This window comes from Notolabrus celidotus, chromosome 5, assembly GCF_009762535.1.
Source record: "Notolabrus celidotus isolate fNotCel1 chromosome 5, fNotCel1.pri, whole genome shotgun sequence".
Lineage (NCBI taxonomy): Eukaryota > Metazoa > Chordata > Actinopteri > Labriformes > Labridae > Notolabrus > Notolabrus celidotus.
Genome location: NC_048276.1, coordinates 7911221 through 7936190, shown reverse-complemented (window position 1 = coordinate 7936190; position 24970 = coordinate 7911221). Strand labels below are relative to the sequence as shown.

Genomic DNA, 24970 nt, shown 5'->3' with positions numbered 1-24970 from the left:
TTTTTCCTTATCTAATTATTTTTTAAACATCACTTGCCTATATTGTTTAAGTTGATCTTCTGTATCTAATGTTTAAAAATTAAAATTAACAGATCTTTCAAAAAAAACAAAAACATATATCTCAATACAATTGGGCATGCATCAGTCTACATGATCCTCATTGAAGCAGCACCAGAGTCTGTGTTGATATTTAGGAGTTTATAGTTAAGCATCCAGTGAAGATGATTCATAAATCCCATGATACCTACCAGTTTCAGTGGAGTAAACCCTGAAGCTCTTGTCCCAGAAGCCGCAGACCAGGATGTAGCGATTGTCAGCAGTAACCACAAAACAATGCGTGTTGATTTGGATGCTTTGGTCCACCAGGTCTGTGATCTGACGCTTGTTCACCCCTGAATTGTTTGCTGAATTTGAGAACAGGAGGGAGGTTAAAAGATCAATGAGGGAATAAAGATGGAACAAGAGAACACAATGGACGCTAACCTCTGCTCATCAGTCATCACACAGTTCACTGTCTCTACAGATTGTGCAGACTGAGTCTCTGGATTATGTGTGTGTATAAATCCCCCAGTGTGTCATGAAAGATATTGACCCTTTAAATCCATTCTTAACCCTGGCTGACCTCATTATCTGCTTACAGAAAATGTGCCTTTGTAGCATTAACACTGACTTCTTGTTTTGTTGTGGATACTTTTGTTCCACGGATGTGTTCACATGTTCAGAATCACCTGAACCACCACAGTGATTTTATGCACTGACCTATGAGAGGGTCCATCTCGATGGGGAGATGATGCGCCTGCTCCAGGGAGTATCCTGGAGCTCCTCGGAGGCCTAAGAGGGAGAAGGTTCAAACATTACAATCACACATACACAGACACACATCCATATACAGAACAGCATAAAGTACTTCCTCATATAAAATCATCACGGTGAGTGCTCTGTGGTGAACGCTTGGGTGCAGGCTTACGTTAAAAATTGAATCCTATAGCAGCAATCAATAATAATTGTGACTTAAGCCGGCTCATGACCCTCTATAAGAACAAGACTAGACTCATTACAGGTAGCATGCTGTGCTAATGAGGTCATTAATGAGGTTAAATAAGGATTTAATTAACAAACATTTCTGTGTCAACATCCAGAGAGAGGACAAAATGAGTTAACACAAACATGATCAAATCTTATACACCATAATACAATGAGTAATGAGCCAACAACTCACTGAGGTTACAAGAACTATGGGATTAATGTATACCAATCAGTCATGAACACTAGCCTGAAACCATGTAGGCCACCCCGCCTCTGACTAGTGTCTATCAGCAGTTTGAGCTCCAGTCGCTCTCCTGCAGGATCAGACCACACAGGCCAGCCTACACCCTCCACACACACATCAACAAGCCTGGGAGACCGATGACCCTGTCACTGGTTTACTGGTTCTCCTTCTTTGGAACACTTATAAATGGTCACACCCACAAACATGGAGCCCAACAAGAGCTAGGAGATTATCTGATCCATCACAATTTGGCCCGTGTCAGACTCCCTCTCACACCTTTACTCTCCTCCATTGTTCCTGCCTCCACTACATCAGCTCTGAGGCCAGAATGTTTATTTGCTGGCTAACATATCCCAACCACTGACAGGTGCTGTTGTCATATTACTCACTTCATTTCAACTAGAAATCAGAAACAGGGTAAGAACAGATCTAGCCTCTCGTAAGATCTGTGTTCTAATCTGATGCAGCTGGAGGTCTCGAGCTGCTCTGGGGTGGGTTTTTATTACATTTATTTATGGTTTGTTTTTTTATGTGTATGTGTTTTCAAATGAATCTCCTAATCTAAGTTTGTGTGTGCTGCTGTTTAGCCATTGTACCTACTTGATGCTGCGCATGTGAATAAAATAAACAGTATTTGTTGTTTTTCTACAATTTAAATACAAATATTTGATCCAAAAAAATGAAACAAGGTTTCTGGTTAGAAATTAAGTCTGTCCATATAGGTAAAATTTTTACTTTGCTTTTATTTATTGTCATTTTTTTGTATTACCTGTTGTATTTTTAATATCTATTTTGTTTTTCCTTTTTTATATTTTAGGGCTTTTTCGCCTTTATTGACAGGACGGCTGAAGAGAGACAGGTAACATGGGGAGTGGAGAGTGGGGGAAGACATGCAGCAGATGGTCAACCGGTCGGGAGTCGAACCGGCGACCTCTGCGACGTGGGGCGCTTAGACCACTAAGCCACCAGCGCCCCTTATATCTATTCTTTTTAACTAAAATTAGTTTTATTGATTGTGTTTTTAAGCTTGTACAGCACTTTGGTCAACTGCGGTTGTTTTAAAATGTTTTATATAAATTAAGTTTGACTTGACTTGACAATCGAGTGCTGAGCTTTCAGTGTCTCTACTGAAACCTTGTAACTGAACAGAGACTCTTTGTTTGGCATGCTTTAATGAGGTGGGACTTTTTTTTAAAGAACACCTGCCTCTATTTAAAGGATCGGACAGTGGATGGAGAAGGAAACTGGAACGAGAGAGTGAGGGATGACTTGCAGCAAAGTGCCACGTGTTGGACTCAAAATGGGGCTGCCTGCTTTGAGGACTCTGGCTTCAGTAGATGAGAAATACCAAAGTGGCGCCCTCTTCCTCTCATCGAATAAAATTTAAGAAATACTTATCTAAAAAAACCACAAGGTGACTTTATTTGTTGACAGGTAAAAGCAACAAAGCTACAAGTTAAAATCTTAGTAAATGACTGTGGATTATCAAAACTGATTCATCCGATACCTTCAGCTTCTTTAAAATGTTCTGATGTTCAAGGACACAGAGATGAATAAAGGTGCTCACATATCAACAAACATTATCTCTGAAGTTTGTTTGTGTAAACAGCAGAAAATAAATGATAGGAGTGCAAACACACAGATGATGACTTCTTTCATAACACACTGTTGTATGTAGCTCTTACCGACGGTGTTGTGCCAGCGGTTGACGGCGAACAGGCGGCTACACGTGACGGTGACGGCGGCTGGTATACTGAGGTGGGGGAGCGTGTTGGCTGCGACGTGGGTGACGGGGGAGTTGGACGGGAACTTGAGCACCATGATGACATCCTGCTGCATCTGATCCTTAAACATCAGGGGGCTCTGAGGAAGGAAACACTGGTGAGACAGACAGAGAAAGAGAGAGAGAGAGAAAGGGACAGCGAGGAGGAGAGAGGGGCAGAGCAAGGAGGGGGGGGAGGGGGGGGGGGGGGGGGGAGGATATGGAGGGAGAGACAGAACAGATGGGACAGGAGGAGGAAGGAGGGAGAAGGTCTATTAGTGGGAGCACAGGGTCAGAGCAGGTACACACACTGAGGGGGGCTATAGGCCGAGGAGAGGAGGTGGAGGCTCTGGCTGGTTGGGGGGTCGGGACTGACAGGTTTGGGTTGGAATGGATGGCTCTGATGTGGAGACACTGAGGCCTCGAGCTGTTGAGGGGGGCGGGGAAGACAGAGAGGCTAGAACCGGGGTGAAACTTGCTTTGATGAAAAGCAAGACGTACACCTGTGAGTAAGAAAAACTCGAACATCCATACAGCTGGTAATGAAGCTAGTCGAGGGAATGTGTGGACTGAAATAACTGCTGTGTGAAGTTTTTATGTGTTAAAAAAAGATGCATACAGTACAGAGTCTGAGTACCAATAACTCACAAACATTCCTCCAGACTAAGATAAAGGCACCATGAGTAACTTTCACTTCTTTTCACACTTTCCTGCCTGGTTTATACTTCTGCTTTGACCCTATGAGGATCACTAATTTCATCTCCTCCACGTCTTCTCTCTATTCTTCCCTGGAATCATTGCTTTATGATAAACAACAACGTGTATCAGCTGTAAAGTAACGTAATATGTTGGGAATCGCTGTAAAAAGGTAAACAGAAAACGTAGCGGTGCTGGAAACAGACGGACCGACTATCAGAGAGACCACACTGCCCTCTGTCCGTATCACGCTGCAATACTCCACCAGAACACTTGAGGGCAGTGTGGTCTCCATGATAGTCGGGTCGTCTGTTTCCTGTCCCAAGTGGCGGTTCTAGACCAATTTTACTGGGGGGGCCAGGCTGGGGCCAAGGGTGTTGTCAGAGGGACACATTCAACCCTGACAAAAGAGACTGAGAAGGGCGAGGACCGACTGAGAACAAACTGGCAAAACATCAGTGCATCCCTATATACTAGACATATATACTACTGTGTATTATATCAAAATGCAGACTGACAGCAGCTGTTTGGCTGTTTACACTCATCATGAGTCCCTTGGATTTAAGGGTCCCTGGAACCAAGTGCCACACGCATGTGTTCTTCCTGTAACATCGGCGCGATACCGAAGCTTTTTTTATTGCATAATATTATTTTGGTGTGGAAGGGGGGGCCACAGGGGGGTCCAGGTTCCGTTTTACAGGGGCACTGGCCCCTGCTGGCCCCTCCCCAGAACCGCCACTGCCTGTCCCGCTACGATTCTGAGCGTATTATGATAATTTACAGCTGATTCCAGAAGTGCTGTAAATGCAGGAAATACAATGCTGTCCAACGGACCAATCACAGGGCTTGCGGTCTGTTTCAAAGCGTATTTACATTTTGGAGCCTATGGCTGTTTTTCAAATACTACAACATACTGTTTCTGAGGGTAGCATGTAGTATGACTGCTCTGTTTGATCTTTGTTGTAGCATGCTGGGTCAGCAGTTGCTAGATTTCAGGTTTCAGAAAAGGGAAGTAAACAACCAAGCTGATATTGAAACTGCTTCTTTAGCATCACTTATGATTTAAAAAGTTATGAAGTGTTTATATGGAATTTAATAATCTTCCCAGCACCCAAAAACTCCCGTCATATATATACAGAAAAAAAGAAGAAGTGTGACAATAGCACTGTGCATTGTGGGAAACAGTACACGAGGGAGACTGGTCCGTTGTAGACTGAGAAATTTTCTCTAATCAGTAAGACATCCGAGTAGTTTTGGCATACTGCGTTTTTTGCTGTTGTTCACATACTACATCCTGAAATTTGGCCAAATCAGTACGCACGTAAGCTACAAACCAGGCTGTCACATGACTCAACACTCGCTGTGAATCCTTGCTGTTTAAAAATGTAATCAAAGGCTTTTTTTTCAACAGTGAACGATTAGTCTACTCTTCTGAAATGTGTCCTGTGGCTGCTGTAACAGACAATAACTCTGCAGAGATGATTACAATTCTTCCTGCTGGTTCTTGTTTGCTTTTTTAAAGTAAAAAAAAAAAAAGCATCAGCATCAATTTCAGTCCATTTTATATCAAGCACAAACTCCTCCCAGGAGCTTTGATGCCCATAACTGAAATCTCTCAAAGCTCTCTTCCTGCATCTTAAACAAACACCCTCATGGGAAGAACCTAACTGGAGGAATATACAGCAATGAGTCCAGCTGATTGGTGTTTTGGTATAAGACCAACATAAGGCATTACTCACCAGATGCATGGCGGATGATCGAGGTGGGTGTGGCTCTATCAGGAGCTGGGAGGGGACCTGACCACACATCTGGATCTGTAACTCCATCACCTGCAAACAGATTTATAGAGGAAGGTCAAACACAACTGAAAGAAGGCTGCTTGCTTCTCAATGTCTATATTTGACTCTTCTAAAATATGCATGTTTATATATACATGTTTCAGAACACAGGTGCCTGAACTGTATTATATGCCACTTTAAAGTATCGTCTAAGTCCTTGTGATCTAGGAGGAAGAGCTTGTTATCACAGTGTGAGGGGGGAAAGATTTCTGTGCTGTGATAAACAATCTGTGAGACAAACAAGAGTGATGTGTGGTCATGGAGACAGACCTCACGCTGCGCTGCCTCTAGAATGTCCAGGTTGACTGCTCCCTCATAACACATGAAATTGAACACGTTGAGAGAACGGACTGCCTCTGGGCCTCGCTGCTTGTAGCCGAATATGAGATCAATCCACTGGTGGAGCTGGCATGACACAAACTCGCTCTCCAGTGCCTGAGATGATGAAGAGGACGGAGGAGGGAGGAGGGAGGAAGAGTTAGAGAGGCAAGAATACGTTCAGTCAGTGGTCAGTGTTTCTTAAGTGTATATTCTTCTCTTTTTAAGCTCTTCAGAATATCTGTTTCTCTCACCATTCGGTTAATCCGAACAAAATCTTCAGGTTTCTTGGCCCAAACAGGAAGCTCCACGTCACACACAGGAACGCCATCATCCCGCACGCCAAGCTCATACTCATTACTGTTGACAAACATCTCAGGCAGGTAGTAAAACTCTGGAATCAGCTCCTAAAGGACACAACAGAAAGGCATTGTTCATGTTAATGAAAGGATAGCCTCCATAAAACCACAATCTTACACTTTTTCAATATCTTAAAGTCTTACAATATTTTCTGCAGAAACTCAGCACCATTTTCATACGTTAAAATATTTTCACATCACAGATCTCCTGTCATTTTATGTCCCAGCTCGATCTCTGAGGTCCTTGAACGCTCCCCTTTCTTCCTTTTTTATCTATTTAAAGTATTTATATTTTTATGTTATTCTCATGCTTTGACGTAGTTTTAATTACATATTTTATTGTTGTTGGTGTGCATTGGTCTCTACTTTAAAATCCATCCATTATCTTGACCGCTTATCCTGTCCGCTTATCCCGTTAGGGGTCACAGGGGGCTGGAGCCTATCCCAGCTGAGTTCGAGCGGACTTTAAAATCCATTTTTTTTTTTTTTTATATGTCTTGCCATTACTTTATTTCTGCTTCTTTCTTGTTTTCAATCGCCATAAAGTAATTTGAATTGTATTTGATTTGTATGAAAAGTGCTCTATAAATGAAGCTTGATTGACTGATTGATGAAATGTTCCTCATGTGTTCCTCACAAGTGCCGCAAGGAGAAAGCTTTCTATTTTTATGCCCCTAAACTCTGAACTCTTTGCCTCTGGACATTAAAACAACAAGCTCTATGTGTGTTTTTAAAAGTAACATTAAGATTTACCTTTTTAATCTGGCTTTTAATTTCCTTTTTAGCCCTGGACTGCATTATTACCATTTCTTTAACATCATTTTTATTTTTTGTATTATTTTTCTGGTATTTATCAGATTTTATTGTAATGATTTTATTTTATTTTGAAGTATTACATATTATTATCCTCTGTCTTGTTTTAGCTTTGTATCATTTTACCTGTTATTTCCTGTCTCTGTTCTTTTGTGAAGCACTTTGGGCTGCATGCATGGCTATATGAAAGGTGCTATATAATTAAAGATGAGTTGACGATGACTGTCAAAATTATGTTTTCAAGTTCTGAAACATTCTCACCACTTTATTTGAAAAGCTCTCTTCTTCAGTGCTTTGTGTTTGATTGCTTTTTAAACTTGTATCTCACAACAGACGAATTTCAGCCTGTTGTTTTTTATTTATAAGAAATGTTGCTATAAGTAATTTATCCTGCAGCCAGGTAAAAACACTTCCCTCAGCCACTCTCCGTCAGAAACTGTTACCTTGACATCAGCTGTGTCCCTCTGACAATTCCTCCACGAGCAGCCGATGCCAGAGAAAGCTCTCTCTGGATTGTCAAACTTGTTATCGTTAGCGTTGAGGAAAAAGGTGGTGAAGGGCTCCTACGGGAACAAAAACACAGACACATTTACTTTAAAAGAAGCCTTGGGGGTCTGGCTTGCATTCAAACAGCTGCTGAAGGTGAAAGTTTGTATGTGAGTGAAGCGGGTACTTACTATTCTGAGCATCCACATTAGTGTTGAATGAGCGGTGGAGTAAAGGGTTGTGTAGTGGTGAGAAGGCGTGCTGTCGTCGTCCCATGTCTCGTAGCGCTCCGCATAAAACGCTGCTCGTTTGGGATTCAGTGCACCGATTGGCTGCAGGGGACCAGAGAGGAACAGTCAAACACTAAATACACACCACACATGAGGTTTCCCATTATACATTCTTAAAATCACTCAATGCTTGTACAAAAAATAACACATAAGCTAATTTCTATGGTTTTGTAAAGCCTTGGTTCAGTATGTGTGAGTCACTGTGACCCGTATCGTGCCACATGCACACTCATCAGAAAAAGTGCATTAAGCTCTGCGTGTCTGAGTGCTCTAACCTTAGAGAGGTCTCTGAAGTTTCCAGGTAGAGTGAGATCCAGTTCCTCTGAGTCATAGTTGGTCAGGACCCAGGGGAAGATGGGATACTGGTTCAAATCATTATATGTCCTCCCTGCAGAGATAAAAGATCGACAAGGGAGGAAAATAAGAAGGATGTAAAGACAGAAATGGTCTCATAAAGTGAACAGTATAAGCTTTTTTTTTGTTTCTGTGTAACAGAATTGAGAATGAAGAAACAGATTTCTTATACAACTGCTGTTTCACAATTTCAAGTGTTAAAACCTGCACATGGAGTAATCCAGGCCCATGCTGAAATATATATGTCCACGTTTTAAGCCAACGAGGCGCTGCACCTGGATTACCTATTTGAAGCGCTGCGAATTACCATGCTTGATGAATGAAAGTCCAAGTCATTTTTTGCATGTTGAACTCTCGGTCCGTCTGTTTCCATGAGATGAGTTCCAAAAGTGTCCAATACACAACACTTCAGGAAAGAACAGCCACACATAACTCCAGCAGTACCATGCTGCTTCAGAGGTCAAAAAACTGTTCTACCTTTCCGGGCGGAACACCTGACCCCACAACAAAGGTTCCTACCTTAAATAGAAATGACCGCCAATAACCCCGTACGACCTTTAATACTGACACATGTACCATGTGTGAGTAGCATCACCGCTGACCCCTCACACCCTGGACACAAATTCTTCAAACTCCTCCCCTCCGGCAAGCGCTACAGATCACTGTGCGCCAAAACAACCCGCCATAAGAACAGTTTCTTCCCCCAGGCTGTCACTCTGATGAACACTAAACCATAACAGTGTCATACCTGTCAGATAAATACTCTCTGTAAATATACATGTAGATACACAATGCAACAATTCTCAAGCAGAATTCCATATTTCTATTTTTTGTACTATTTAACTTCTATTTTATGATGTAAAACTACCTCTGCTACTCACCACTGCACTATCATATTATTTTAGCCTGTACATATTAGTCATGCCTATTTGTTGTTTCTTTGTATTTATAGCTAAGGTTATTGTTATTATATTTTTATTTTATTTTTTATTGTAGTTCTTATTCTTATTCTTATGCCTTGTACAAAGAGAGCACAGTTTACTAAAGTCAAATTCCTTGTGTGTTCAAGCATACTTGGCGAATAAAGCTGATTCTGATTCTGATTCTGATGTAAACAAGCTCATTCATAATCTGCCTCTAAAACATATATATAGTATAGTTTAGTTTAGTTTAGTTTAGTTTAGTTTAGTTTAGTTATTATTCATCATGTCATGCACCGAAAAGATGCCCAGCCCATATGGACTTACAGGACACTACAAAAACAAAACAAAATAGGAGCAACAACATAAGAAGAAAGAGAAGAGAGCAGTTACAATACTGCACATGTCCAGCAATGGCCTAAAGTAATTAAAAAGCATAGTGGTACACTTCAGACATTTGACAATGACAACAACTAAATCAGACATAGAGTGTGCTCCTACGCTGCTGAACAGCATTTAACACAAACTGAGCAAACTATATACATAATTTTAAAGATATATTTTTGGGGTTTTACACCTTTATTTATATAGGAGAGGACAGTGGATAGAGCAGGAAACTGGGTGACAGAGTTGGGGAATGACATGCCGGAAAAGGGCCCCAGGCTGGAATCAAACCCGGGCCAGCCGCTATATGGATGCCCGATTTATCCATTAACATCGTGCACAAATATTTTATTCATTAAGAGTACGTCCGGGCGCAGACTAAGCCTACTGGTGAAGTTAAGATAAGATGAGATAAGATATTACTTCATTGATCCCCCAGGGAGGAAATTCAGTTGTTACAGCAACCCAGACATAAGTACAATCAAGAAGAAGTTTCAATAAGTAAAAATTAAATCTCTCAGTTTCCTACGCTATCTACTGTCCTCTCCTCTATAAAATAAAGGTTTAAATGCCCCAAAAATATTAACTTAAAACTAACATCCTGATGGTAACAGAGAATAAATGCAAGACTGGTATTACAATACATCATCCATGTTTGTGTGATAAAACACATTCAAATGGGGAGCATGTGTATCTTTTTCTTGTTTGTTGTTCACCTTGAAATGTGTACATGAAACGATTCTACATTAATCTTACAAATATATATAAATACTGCATATAAAATAAAATATAAAAATATATATAACAGTGTCTGTTTACTTGAAGTTACCTTTGAAAAACTATAACCAAATGGGAATTTTCTCAGACGAACAAAAACAAATCATTACTCATGTAGTCCATTATCAGCTTTGGATTTCTTATCGTGGGCTTTTCTGTAAAGGTCAAACTCCAGGCTGTTAAGATGCAAACTGTAGCAGATAAATCTCTCTTATCTTATTAAAATCTTTAAGTGTATTGTATGTATCTACTATCTCTTTAATGAGGTCTTTTTATGCATTAGTTTTTTGTATCCAAGCAGACAGAGAGGGAAGTGCAAACAAGGTGAATCTGCAAATTCTGGCAGTGCAGATGTTTTTGAACAACGCAGCATAACAGGAATAAAAAAAGATCACACAAGTAAATTATCAAAAACAAGAGAAGCTAGAAATGTCATTATAAGAGAGAAGAAAGCAAAGAGGAAATGACACAGAATGAACAGGAGGTATTCTTCCTCATTAAAGCTGTTTGTGAGTAAACCGTGTCGGCTTCAACACAAAACAGGCTCTTATAATGAGCAGCTATCTACAATAACAGCGTCTGCAGATTGTGATTGAAAGTGGACTTTTACCTGCAATAGTGTTGAGGAACATGAGGTACTCAAAGTTGGAGATCTCTCTCCTCTGCCAGCGCTGCGTCATGTTAGACGACTTGAAGAGCTGACGAGGGGTGGCCAAAGAAATCCGCCTGCAACACAAAACACATTAAAGTGAAGTTTCTCATCAAACAGAGGACTGTGTCCCACTGGTTGATTACACTCTCAACCTACCTGGCTTGTGGCAGGCCGTAACTCGTTCCCACTCCAACCCTGGGGAGACTGTAGACCACCCTCTTGACTGTGGCCTGGTCTGGGAAGTTGAACATCACGGACGCTGAGGAGAGGAAGAAGACGCAAGATAAAGCCAGCATAAAGACAACAGAATGACGGTTAATGCTGAGCTGGTATTTATGAAATCTGCATGCTTACTTCTGTTGGCCATGAAGACCTCGAGTCCAGTGTTCTGCAGCAGGTACCGTCTGGAGAACACGGCTCTGATCTCACTGAACATCCACTTTCCGTGCAGACCCTCCGAGTACGCCAGCACCTGATGAGCAACACATGCATAAGTAGGAGAAAAACATCTGGATCAGTAAAAGAGGACTCTCTGTGATCAGTAATAATAATAAAGGAGGACGGCTCTCTCTTACTTTAGCGTCAGTATCTTTGAATGTAGGATCCTCTTCATCCACCTCAAAGTAGATCTCAGTGGTCGTGATGGACAGAGTTCCTCGAGCCACCACCACCGGGGCTACCAGTTGCGCAGGGGTGCTCAGAACCACCGGGCCTAGGGGGGCAACATCGGCTCAGATTATGAACAGGCTCATGTTTAACCATAGCTAACACACACTATAGTTATAAAACAGCAATCAGCACAAAGGAAATCAAAATAGCACAGATAATGTGTCAGAGTTATTTTTGTTAGTTCTGATTCATAATTTATTTGCTCCTTCTGTAGAGGAATCATCAGGTATGTGAGTCTCAGGAACCACAAGATGAATTTAGGCACATGGTCAGATTTGCATCAGTTTTTAGTAGATTTGATTTGTTTGTTGTTGAGTCAGATAAATCAGCTGGATGGTTAGAGCGAATGCAGAACTTAAAAACACCCAACTTGCCTTTGGAGGTAAAAAGTCTTGGACGGAAACGTACTAAAAACAAGAGTCATGGACAGTTAGCTCCAAAGCTCTGCATGTGTGTGTGTGTGTGTGTGTGTGTTTGTGTGTTCTCCTACGTTTCTGCATCTCACCAGCAAGGTTATCAATCTCCTTCTCCTGCAGCAGGCTAACAGCATCATCATCTCCCTCCAGCATCAGCTCCGCCTCCGGGTTCTGGGTGACCACTGATTGGCTGCGGAAAGTCTTCTTCGACTTAGCGCCTTCCTCCTCGTCTTCTGTTCCTAGATGGGGTGAGTTTGACAATTAGGTCTTTTTAAGGGGTGCGTTTGTGCAGATGAAGGAAAGGTTTAGTTTGTTAGCACACATGACTGACCGTATTCCTCCAGAGGTTTGAGTGACACGTCGGCGTGAGTGGATCCGAAAGCATTTCGCACAAATCTCCGTCTCCTCCTGAGGTCATCCTCCCAGTAGTCTAGACGCCAGAAGTCATGTAGTTGGCTGGAGACGATAAAGAGAACAGGCAAAGATGAGTGTTGTTTTTCTTCAGGGTCAATAAAGCTAAAGTGTGAGTGGGAGATGAAGTGACATTTAGGATGGCAACTTCCAAAACTTATTTCCTACATTTAATAGGTCATTTTTTTTATTGGGATAAAGGGCAGGCTTGATCACAGGGGGAGCATTTGAAAAACGCTGACAGCTCTGCAGAAAACTTTATCAGGCGGGAGAGAAAACACTGAAATGACTTATTTTCAAGAGTCCTTCTGAAGAAAACAGATCAAATGTGAGATTTTATGACGCAACTTTGACTGAAGTCCTCATCAGGGCCGGAGCTCTTAAGATGCAGTTTTACCTTGATTAAATCTCCATCTATGTAAAAGAGCGTGTTTATTAACAGCTCGCAGCACATTGTGTTACACTGTTTATTTAATCAGCAGTGACATGAGGGAGACAGGCTTCAGATGTTGCGTGTCACAGGTTCTCAAATTACATCACATGTCCTGAGAGGAGCTGCCAGCCTGCAGGCAGATCTGGATAAGCAGCAATCATTGATTTAATGTGTGTATGTGAGAGCGCTTAACGGGGACGTCAGGCTCACACACCTACGAGGCGAATATGATATCAGGATGTAGCTTGATGTGTTGTGTGCTGCAGGTCATGTTAAGTAATTTGTATAAACCAGTCTTTGATGGTTTCATTCAGCCTGCAGATTAAATCCATAATATAAAAACATGAAGGGGATTTACTCAGTCTGTGATTGGCTAAATTAATACATGGTGTAGTAGTCGTACAGCAGTAGATTTACAGTGTTTAAACCAAGCTGCAACTTTAGGTCTTAAGGCGTTTTGCGACCACAGGAACTTTACCCCGGAACTAGGGACTTTACCTCTGAACTACATGCGTTTCGACCGGAGGAACCAGGGTCTAAATTTAGTTCAGGGGTAGTTAATTTCCCCCTGAAAAGCCCCTGCTTGGGGGGGGTAGTACTTTTCAAAGGTCCTGGGACTTTTGGCTGAGCGAAACAGTGTTTGTGGAGATTACACAGTTGTTGAAACACATAGAGAATTCCTGGGAATGCATACTAGTTTAGTTATTTATTAAGATTTCAAAATCTTATTTAATATATATTTTTTTCTCCATGTCACTGGCCTGATTTGCACAATCTACCTGGGACTTGAGCCCGCGGTCGAAACGCAGACAACAATGGGGGCACAGGAACCTTTTAGTTCCGGGGAAAGTAGTTCTGGGGGCTAAAAGACACCGGAAGTCTTGGTCGAAATGCACCTCTAAAATACAAGCCTATGAGGAAGTGCTAAAAACTGCAGTTCATCGAGTGTCCACTTGAGGCTGACTGCAGAAACACCAGAAACCACATACACACCCATTCAAAAAAGACCATCTCTGGGTGAATTATTTTATAACTCCTTTTTTTTTTTTATATTAAACTTACAAGTTTGTCCAAATAAGGGCATGGCTGACTTGATCCTGTAGCTGCAAGCGAAAAGGCTAAAGGCCCGCCTCTTTACCTCACACTAGCTCAAAGTTAGGTTGAGTTCAGCATTTCCAATATGGCACCCGCTGACAATTGGCTTCAAAACAGTGTTCAGGAACAGATGGGTGACGTCATGGATTCTACATCCATTTATCATACAGTCTATGATGTAAACAAACACTGTCCATGTTTTTAAGAGAAGAGGAGCAAAAAAATTGGAAAGATCTGAATCATTCCTACACCCTTTTCTCAATTTAAAGCCTGTCATGTTGTCTCAGCACCCTCATCTCAGCACCCTGTGCACATGTCTTTGTCTCACCTCTGTGACATTGTCCCCCACGCCCCGTGCTTGTTGGTCAGGATGTTGAGGATCTTCTGTTTCAGCTGGTTGGCGGTCACATGATCTCTGTGCTTAGCGGCACTGATGAGGTGGTCACACATTTTCTCCTCCTCTCTCCGGTCTGCAGCGTACTGGGCACAGTTTGACTAGAGGAGGGTGGGAAGTAGAGAGTTTAAGAGGGGGGGAGAAATAATGGTGATCTAAAGAGGGTAGCTAGAGTCAGCTTGTAAATTGGTGTTATAAATAAAACAGCGAAGATCTCTGATCAAGGTATAATAAAAACATTTTGCTTTGTAGAAGAGGATTAGTCTTCCTGAGATACTTTTGAGCGAACAAGAACAAAGAGAACAGGCTGATCATTAAAACCGATGAGAACAACGTGTCAGGAACAAAGAGATTTATCTGCAGCTTTTAATTGACTCATGTATCACAGAAAATAAAAGTGGTGTTCTGTGCGTTTACCTCAAATTCAGCATGTTTGTGAACATCCTCAGCCCTCTGTCTGTTCAGGATGAACTCTGCTTCATTGGCAACACGCACGATGTGATCCTTCATGGCGTGGCACAGAAGTCTGGAGTGTGAGTGAGACACATGGACAAAAATCATTACAGACAGTTCCACTAAGACAAAAATCTTCCTGGAGAGAGGAAATGTGAAAAGGAAACTGCAACCTTTTTGTTAGTAAACAGTTAAAAAGTAGCCCTGCATGATTATTTCTTTCTTTTTGTGGTCTTTTAATTGAGGTTGGTTCCCTGATTAACAGTCTGCACTATAAGATAAGAATAAGATAGGCACGAAGCAGGCTCTGATAATAGAGCTGCACAAATGAACTGTAAACTTAATTGCACTTTAATGATTGGACTTCCTACTGAACACACATGGCACCATGCACTTATCCTGGCGAGCTTCTCATTAAGGCTCTATCGTAGCCATTAGCTGTAATGCACTGATAACAGTGATGCTGTAATTGTGTGAATCAGGGAGAATCATGATGGTGGTGATCAGTCGGTGTGATAGATTACCTTCCCTCATTGATGAGCTCAATGAAGGCCAGTCCGGCATTCTTCTGAATGGAGTTCTGCCACTCCTGAGTGCAGAGGAAAGGATATGTGACGATCAGTGTGGAAAAACTTATCAATATAAATGTACATTTAAAAAGATACAGGACTTTCAATTCAAATCCAGCTGAAAACACATTTTATGGATGAAACAATCGTCTTATTTTGAGTCTTGAAACTTCAATATTCTTACCCAGGAGTCTTTAACATCACCTTACAACATAATGAACAAAAGCCTGGTGTATGTTTTGTACGCTTGTAATGCTAAGAACCTCACAATGCATCATGTTTTCACTGTACATACTAAAGCTTTCAGCACTGGTTGGGAGAGCTACACATGCAGGTTTTTGTAGCTGAACAAAGAAAGTGATATTGGGTATACAAAGAGGTAAAAGTGGGCTTAATACAACAGGAGAGAGGAAAGATGTATGTCTTGTTTTTAAGGTCTCACTGCAAGAAGAATGTAATCACAATCAAAAGTTGAATCTCCCTCAAAAGCTGACCAGGTTTTGATAAATGCTCTTCACATGCAGTCTTAATAAATACTTGATCGTAGCAACAGCACCTGGATGTGGTGATCAAATTATATGCATATTTTTAAAATGTAGGTAACCCCTCATATGAACTCCTTTCTTGCTTTTGTTACTTTTTAAATGATCCTTTATTTTAGCAGAAGGACCCACTGAGACCAAGGTGCCCTCTAGCAATACAATTAACAAGACAAAAATAGGAATAAACACATTCAAAGTTTGATCTGAAAAGGCAACTGGACTTTGTAGAAATTCTTGGAAAAAAAACTATTCAAGAATTTATACCAAGTCCAGTTACCTTTTCGGATCAAGCTTTGAATTACAATGACCTGGATGACTGAGAGCCTTCAAACACATGTAAACACAGTTAAAAATATTCACAGATACATTAACAACATATTCATATTCGCAAACCAACACTTTACTAAATGCTTTCATGTTTTAAAACACTGTCTTTAAGTCGCTCTGACACTACCTCTTTAAAAAACGTGAGAAGATATCAGAGAGGGGAGTTTAGCTGTCATTTGAAAGTTCGTCCACATACTGAGAGCAGCAATACTAAAAGCAGTCTTTCTCCATTCAGTACTAAACCTTGGTGTTTTTAAAGTAATCCAGTTTTGAGATCTGGTTGGAGCCAGAAGACGAGTCAAGTAAGGAGGGAGTTTGCGTATAAGTGCCCTCTCACAAGCAAGGAACACACCATCAACAGGATGTAGTTTGACAATGATTTATTGATTTATAGGAATAGTGATTCTGAATTTGACGTTGAACTTGTAGCTGTTACTGGTTTGGGGAAGCTTATTAGGGGCATGATGAACTCCCCTTAAGAGCCCTATGTATAGAAGGAAAGAAAGATATAGGAAGAAAAAGGGAGGGATGGCAGGGTGAGGAATCTGATAACGAAGGGGAGGAGAGGGATAGGTTTGAATTTGTAAGAGAGCAGGAAGAGGCGTAGTTGAGGTGTGGTCCTGCTCTTGGAACTTTGCTATATAGCATCACAAAGTAAGCTTAACTCCTTTCCTCCTCCTCCTTCCTCGATGATGATTCACTTCCTTGATCTTGACCAATAGCCTTGAACGTTCATAGAGAACCCATCTACCAAAAAACTCTTTGGTGTAACACAATCTAGGCTAACAATAATGCTGATTCACCCCAATGATGATCTCAATCTGTTGGCTACATTGTTGGCTCCAGTGTCCTTGTCTCAACTTTGAAGGAGACTTGCTAAACGTGACAAAATAACCACCAACAGTGTAAAATAAGACCAACAGCAAAAGCTTCCTGGCAGTCAAAGCCAACATCTATGTGTATGTATGAGAGTGTTTTTTGTCTTTGTGCATATTAGAGTGGAGACCTCTGAGCAGGAAAAGAAGTGCAGCTGAAAGCCTCAAACTATCAGAGCTCCATTAGCTCTTAGGGCCGTTAAGGACACGTGGGAGCTTCTCTGGTTACATCCCCCCTCCATCCATAGGATCGATATCTAGGCTAGGGTTTGCTCTCCTGGGCCTCTAATGGCAGACAAGGCCGGAGCTAGGAGGTAATACTATACATGCTGACGAGGAGCCAGCCATGAGAGAGCAAGGCAAGAGGGGGGGAAAGGAGAGGGAGTGGTGAGAGGAACGGGTACTGTGAGGAAGAGTGATGAAAGATGAAAGCAGTTCCACGGGATCACTGAGTTTAAAAGGAGCAGGAACTCAGGAGGTGTGTGATGGTGCTGCTTGAGAAGAGACTGGTATGTTTGGGACAAAGGGACACGTAGAGGCCAGAGGAGCAGAGATGAAGAGAAAGAGGAGAGGAAAGAACTTTGGGGCTACTTCAAGGACAAGAGTGTTTACAGGCAGACAAAATCCAGCTGAGGAGAGACGGATGAATGGAGGAGGAACTTCATAAAGGACAGGAACAGTGGACTCCTACGCCGTCAGGAGAAAATGGTGAGTGCCTCTTTGTTGTCATTCTGTCTTTGAGTGTTATTCATGAGAACCTTGATAATGGCTTTGAATGTAAGTTGATTTAATGTTGTTAAAATACAGTTTAATTTGCATGAAAGTCTCCTTGTGGCCTTGATATTGATGGTGTGATAATGCATAGAGGTTAATATTATATTACATCTGCAATGCGCTCATTACAGAGTGAACCCTGCCTCACAGGGGGGATCAATAGCTCTACAGCTTCCTGTGTGCATGAGACTTAGCCACTTATCATGGCTCTAAAATAAGAAGGGCACATTCAGAGCCAGTTATGAACGTGACAAATTGGCTCCGACGGCGTGGCTTCAATGTGCAAGGAGAAAAAAAAAATAACAAGAGGAGAGGTGTGGAGGTACCAACCTGAGAACAGAGCAGCATCACCAGCTCCACCACAGAGGTGCTAGACTTCATGCACACCAGACCTGCAGCACAGAGACACACACAGCACAGTCAGGAGCCTCTCTCGCTTTCTCTCTGACACTCACACACACACACACACACACACACACACACACACACACACACACACACACACACACACACACACACACACACACACACACACACACACACACACACACACACACAGACTCACATACTGCTCAGAGATACAAAAATATCATCAAAGAAGACACAGTAGTGTCAGTTGTTTTCTGCTGTTGTATAAAGCCATCATAGTGAAGTTTATAAAAAGCATGCCACAGAGAAGACAGGAACAAACAGCAGAGAGAAAGGGAGGGAGGGGAGAGTAGGGGGAGGAAGAGGAGAGAGAGATCAACATTGAGACGGTGGATCACGAAACAGGACGCCAGGAAGCAGGTGGGCGGAGGGAGGAGTGCATCACATTTAGGACAATCTATACCCGCAGTAATGTTAACTTTAAAGGCTATTATAATCTAAACTCAAAATGTCATTTCCTAGCTAGCTGTGTCAAAAACTCTGCAAAGGTTTGACTTCATACCTGCTTGACGAATGAGTGAAGCAGCCAGCTCAGAGACTCACACACTCACACACTCACTCTCAAGCGCTCACACAGTCACACATCCACACACTCATTCCACTTTCCTCTCAGTCCTGCACTCACACGTCGCAGTGAGGGACAGTGAATGGGTAGACTCCACAGAGAGACGCCAGTTAGAGAAAAAGGAGCCGTGTACAGCACCTGTACCTTCTATGAGCAGCTCCTGCCCATGGCTACCCAGCAGCGTCCTTGACAAGAAGGGCGCAAAGTCCACGAAAATCTCCCTCAGCAGGGGGGCCACCTTCTCCAGAGCGCGCTCCAGCTTAGTGGTGATGCTGTGGCGGAAAGACGAGTAAAGAGAGAAAGATGAGGAAACTGGAGTGAAGATGGAGTAATAAGCGACATACAAATGAGGGGTTAAAAGTGCAGGTGAGGAGAAGGGTGAGGGAGGGGAGGTTACAGGAGGTGAGAGAGGGAGAGAGGAAAGCATGCAGGTGGGAGACAGGTGAGATAATGAGAGGGAGAGAAATCACAAACGAGGAGGAGAAAGAAAAAAGGCAAGCTAAAGGTGCTATAAGAAGAAGTATATCTGAAATGGACACAAATTAGATCATTAAAGAGGATGCATGATGGGTTGGGATGGGAGCACTGTGCTGGGGTTAGTTTAGGTCAGTGTTAAAGTCAATGGTTGCATGGTTTTACGGCTTAGCGCTAAGCTAATTAAATTAGGATTCTGCTTCTTTGAGGTGCTTTTAAGCTAAAACCTGCAAAAAGCTGTCCTTACTTTAAACTTGTGATGAAAATGTGGTATAGGTTATATCTCAACGTATCTCCAGAAATGCTATATGCTTGCATACTGCTGTCTGAGTCTGGATATAGGTGTATACAGTTGTGCTCATAAATGTACATATCCTGGCAGAATTTATGGTTTCTTTGGTATTTTCTGTTGTCTTTATGATATAAAAAGAGTAAACACAGTTGTTTGATAAAAATGTTGCTTCACCCAACCACTAACCATGAGTGAAAAAAAACTTTTTCCTCTTATCATTCATATTCTCTGAAAAATGGCCAAAAAAATCACAAATTCTGCCAGGGTATGTAAACTTATGAGCACAACTGTATCATGAAAAGTATGAAAAGCAGACAGATAACATATATATATATATATGGTCTTTTCTTCCTGCAGTGTCAGACTCTATAACCAATAATATATATACATATGTTGTAAGATATGCTTATCTTTTACCTCTTTAATTTTAATTAATTGCTAATAACTTTTTAATAATTGATATTTTATAGGCTCTTGTTTGCTTTATATTTTTTGCACTCTCTAATTTGTTACTGTGACACTTGAATTTCCCCGTTGTGGGACGAGTAAAGGACTCTCTTATCTTATCTTATCTTAACTATCAAATATAGAAATGACTAAAGTGTGACTAAAACTAATAAGCATTTTCATCCAAAAGACTAAGACTAAGATAGCTGCCAAAAACAACACTGGTCAGCGTGTGATTTCTGACTCTGACATCGTCCCTCATGTTTACAATTTCATACTTGGTTTAAACTCTCTTAAAGTTGCAGATGAGCTGCATTTGTTTAGATTATTGTCAAACACAGCCTGACACAGGTCTGACTTGAGTTTGGGGTTAGCATGAGAAGACAGCCATGTGAGAAGTGACAGAGTTGGCTGCTCTATTGTAAATACAAAAGAAAAAAAAAGAAGCTGTTAGCAAAGTGATGTCTGTCCTTCCTCCCATGGCTTTCAGGGATCATCTAGTAGTGTCTAGGCGTAGCAGAGGGTGTGTGTGTGTGTGGTGGAGGTGGGGCAGAGAAGAGGGAGAGGTGGGGGGGTGGGTGTGGGAGGGCATGGGGACAGGACGAGTATCTCCTTGCCTAAAACACTGTCCTGCATCTCGGGGAGCTGCCTGGAAGCCTGCCAGAGAGCTAAAAGACTTGAGCTCAGGGGGCGTCTGACCGCTGCGCAGCGCACACTGCGCCACCTCACAATAGGCACTGCAACACAAACCACACACACACACAAACAAACACACATGAACAGACACGCACACTGATTAAGGAACGCATGCACACGCACCCACTTACATGCGTGCGCACACATCACTGCACATTTCATAACTAACAGGTCTAAAGAGAGAGCAATGTTACAGAACAACTACAGCAGCGTAAATAGAAGCTTGTTATTATTATTTCATATCTTAAATCTTGTCCCTAATTATAAAGCATGTCATACGGCAGATTATCTTATACTTTAAAAGTGAGAATCAGATGATTACAGAATCTAAAACACAGATTTATGACACTTTTATTTCACATGTTTCTCTAAAATCAATCAGGTGGTTCCAAATTTCTCTGCAAAATGTTATTGTGACATTAAAACACAGTTGCCATGTCAGGGATGAGAAGCACCATAGGGTAGACTGAGTGAGATGTGTGGAGGGTACGCCTGCATGTCAGCATCAGAAATGTGAATGTGAGTTAGCACAGATTACGCTTCTCTACTAGCTTATTGTTAGTTTGTGGATATGTGCTTATGTCAGATTTATTGCTTTATCTCAGATGGGTTGTGTGACTTTTAACTTCTAGTCTTTTGTCCCCAAGTCTAACTGTGAAATTAGCATTCCAAGGCGTAAGTGGTCTCCTACACCAGCTGTTTAATGTCAGTTCTGACTGTGATAGTGACCTGCTAGTGAGAGCTCTGTGGGGAGAACGTAGACCTAAGTATGAAGCGATAAGAGGGACCGGGATGAGGTGGAAAAACTACAAGCAAGGAAACAGACAAATCAACAGAAAAGAAAAGCATAAAGGAGGGAGAAAAGAAAAAGGAGGACGGTGAATGGTTGAAGCGGTGTTTAAGGAGGGAGCTTTGCTGCGTTGAGAGCACTGACCTCATATTCTCCATCGAGTCTTCGGGCATGGGGGCCACCGTCTGCACCGCCGGCAGATTCTTGCTGGTTGCGCCGTTGACAAACGATGAAGAAGAGGAGGAGGAAGAGGAGGCAGAGTCTGTGGCACCTGGGGGCAGGAAAGAGAGGGATGAAAATTAGACAAGCATTAGAGAAACATGAACGAGGCGTGACGACGATCGGCATGCAGGATGATAATAACAGGATATGTATCGGTGTCCGGCTCAGTTATGGTCAAATTAAATTTGGATGGAATTTCAGCGGACATGCTGCTGCTCGTCCTCTGGTAATGGCTCCTCTTGAGGAAAATTGCTTTGAAATCAATAATGGAGAATCAATTCCAGGGAATGAATCTGCACCTTGTCCATTATGCATGTATGATGCGTTACAGTAGGGCTGGCAAAGCTTTGAATACAAATCCACTATGCTACGATGAAGAGGATTAGAGGTTTAATCTTATTCAGTACTACAGCTGGGTCACAGAATACATCTTGTAACATATCTGTCTCCTCAATCAAGTGCAAGTTTTTTAAAAAAGCATAGGAAAGTTCACTAAATTAACTCATTGATCTGACTCCTGCCCCTAAAATTTCCCAAATTCTGTCCGTTTCAACTTTTACAGACACATTTTCAAGATGATTTTACAGCTTTTATCTCATCACGCCTGGACTAATGTAACAGTCATTTACCTGCCTGCACAAAAAAAATGTATGTTTTAGAACTAATTTTAAGATTTAACTGATTACTTGTAAAGCTCTCCATGGACTTTCTCCCAGCTACTTAGCTGTATGTTGTTACCCTATGAGCCGACGTGTACATTGAGATCCTCAGGCAAAGGTTTATTGTGCATTCCAAATGCAAAAATGCAAACTAAAGGAGACAGAGCGTGTGCAGTGAGGGGTCCAAAACTCTGGAACAATCTGCCCGAGGAGATCAGGTCTGCTGAGTCAGTAAGCTCTTTGAAATCACTTCTAAAAAAACATACTTTTATTACAGAGCCTTTTCTGATTTTCATCTAACTTGATTTTAACCATTTTTACTAAAAATATTTTAACAGATTCTATTCCTTTAGAATTATTTTAATGGAATTTTAAGTCTTTTAAAATATGTTTTATTTCTTCATCTAGCATTAAGTGATGTAATGACCTGCTTATTTTATTTTGCTGCCCATTATTGTTATTATTATTATTATTATTATTATTATTATGTGTATTTGTATTATTATGGTTGTTTCATGATTATTATTATTATTGTTATTATTATTATTATTATTAATATTATGTGTATTTGTATTATTATTGTTGCTTTTATCATTATTATTATTATTGTTTTTTAAATTATTATTAGTTTATTATTAGTAATAGTAATAGTAGTTTTATTATTAGAATTATTATTGTTGTTTCTAATTATTATTATTGTTATTATTATTAGTTTATTATTATCACTATTATTATTACTATTATTATTATTACCATTATCATTATTGTTATTATTATTAGTTTATTATTATCACTATTATTATTACTATTATTATTATTATAACTATTATCATTATTATTATTATTATTATTATTTTTATTATTATTATCATTATTATTATTATTATTATTATTACTATTACTATTATTATTACTATTATCATTATTATTATTATTATTATTATTTTTATTATTATTATCATTATTATTATTATTATTATTATTATTATTATTACTATTACTATTACTATTATTATAGGTTCACATAATAAAGAAAGGATTTGATGCCACTAAGACTTCAGTTTGTTCCCATATGACTATTTTCTGACTGTAAGGGTGCAGCAGCGTTCTGCATCAAAGACTCTTGTAAAAAAAAAGGAGAAATGTGTGCCTAATTTCTGAACTGCTGGAGTCCTCTCACAAAAACACCTTTGTCATACTGCAGACGTCCGGCTGCTTCCTCACCTCACATGCATACCAAGTAGCTGCCGTGAAAAAACGTTTACATGGATGAAAATAGATGAAGCACGTTCAGGGGTTTAATTAATAGCGCTCTATGTTCTCTCACCTGTAGTGTTGATCATACTCTTGGGTGTGGCTGTCGCAGCAGCAAAAATATTGGGTGTGCTGCCAGGAGTGGCCGCTCCACCAGTGGTAGGTGTGCCCACAGTGTTGACTGACAGGCTGCCAGGGGGAGGCTTTTTGACCGGAACCACGACGCTCCTGCAAAAGTAGAGACACAAAGACATGAGACAAACCTGCACGATCAATACGTTTTTCAATTTAGAGTAGACTTTAGTATGAGATGATAATACTGAATGTGTTAGTGGGTTTATTTGAAGTTCATGAAGCGGTAAGCTTTTGTTACTCACAGCATTTTACTGTTTATTTATAATAAAATGCCTGTTTTTTTCCTCATCCACCAAAAAAGATGATCTTTAAACTTGCACGTCGATATTCTATCATCAAACTCTGAAAAAATACAAACAGTAGTATCTTTGTCTGACACTGTTACATGCACAATGAACATTTCAGATTACAGTCTGGTATTGATGGAGTGGTTTTAAGGCGTTATTGATCTGTAGATCTGTGTCACACAGGAGAAGTTCATAAAAATGTACCAAAACAGAGCCATGCCAGTATGAGTTGATGTGACTTAATGAAGCTGTGGCACTGTGGAATCAAAATTTAATCAAGTACATGAATTAGACGCTTTAAAAAATCTATAACTCAAGAGGGTAAAATTTAGATGCAAGAGTGAAACAGCCGCATTATGAAGAAGAACTAACACAGCTTTCTTTTCTGAGACATTACTATATATACTGTTCCTTGGTAACAATGCACTGAGGTATCAGATGCATCCAGCCTGCATGTGTCACACATCGGGAGGACGTCTCAGAAGGATATAAAGCCGTCTATGATCTATTATGCATATTGTGTTCAATCAATATATCTCCTCTCAAGGACTGCCACAGCAGCATCAAGCAGACTAAGTGATGCACGGGCGATACAAGCAGGTCATCAATCAATATGAGGGTCAATGTGTAAACAGAACAAGAGAGGAGCATTTCCACCTCTGGTTAGAGTACGTTTCCTGACATCATCAACTAAGTTATTTTTGAGAAACATTATAACTAGTGCACCTTTTCATCTTGAGAAGTTTCAACTACAAACTTCCTGCAGTCTTCCTCAGAAGAGTCACGATGTTGTGATGTTGTGATGTTGTTGTCATGTCTGTCAGCTGATTTATAGAGGTTTAG

The 24970-nt window shown here is 40.9% G+C and overlaps 1 protein-coding gene across 1 annotated transcript in view; it reads right to left on the bottom strand.

The window, feature by feature from the left end:
• Nucleotides 1–24970, bottom strand: part of nbeaa (neurobeachin a) — a 146774-nt gene that overhangs the window by 4844 nt on the left and 116960 nt on the right. Inside the window, exons 34-56 of the mRNA XM_034684399.1 lie at nucleotides 23779–23933; nucleotides 21715–21841; nucleotides 20702–20821; nucleotides 19016–19143; nucleotides 18208–18269; nucleotides 15315–15379; nucleotides 14755–14863; nucleotides 14272–14438; nucleotides 12336–12460; nucleotides 12094–12243; nucleotides 11495–11631; nucleotides 11274–11391; nucleotides 11076–11178; nucleotides 10878–10993; nucleotides 8108–8220; nucleotides 7734–7874; nucleotides 7500–7619; nucleotides 6139–6291; nucleotides 5837–6001; nucleotides 5468–5557; nucleotides 2956–3148; nucleotides 760–831; nucleotides 249–404 (exon numbers count right to left, since the gene is read on the bottom strand). Of these exons, the coding sequence (XP_034540290.1) occupies nucleotides 249–404; nucleotides 760–831; nucleotides 2956–3148; nucleotides 5468–5557; nucleotides 5837–6001; nucleotides 6139–6291; nucleotides 7500–7619; nucleotides 7734–7874; nucleotides 8108–8220; nucleotides 10878–10993; nucleotides 11076–11178; nucleotides 11274–11391; nucleotides 11495–11631; nucleotides 12094–12243; nucleotides 12336–12460; nucleotides 14272–14438; nucleotides 14755–14863; nucleotides 15315–15379; nucleotides 18208–18269; nucleotides 19016–19143; nucleotides 20702–20821; nucleotides 21715–21841; nucleotides 23779–23933 (2885 nt within the window). The remainder of the gene's footprint in view (nucleotides 1–248; nucleotides 405–759; nucleotides 832–2955; nucleotides 3149–5467; nucleotides 5558–5836; nucleotides 6002–6138; nucleotides 6292–7499; nucleotides 7620–7733; nucleotides 7875–8107; nucleotides 8221–10877; nucleotides 10994–11075; nucleotides 11179–11273; nucleotides 11392–11494; nucleotides 11632–12093; nucleotides 12244–12335; nucleotides 12461–14271; nucleotides 14439–14754; nucleotides 14864–15314; nucleotides 15380–18207; nucleotides 18270–19015; nucleotides 19144–20701; nucleotides 20822–21714; nucleotides 21842–23778; nucleotides 23934–24970) is intronic.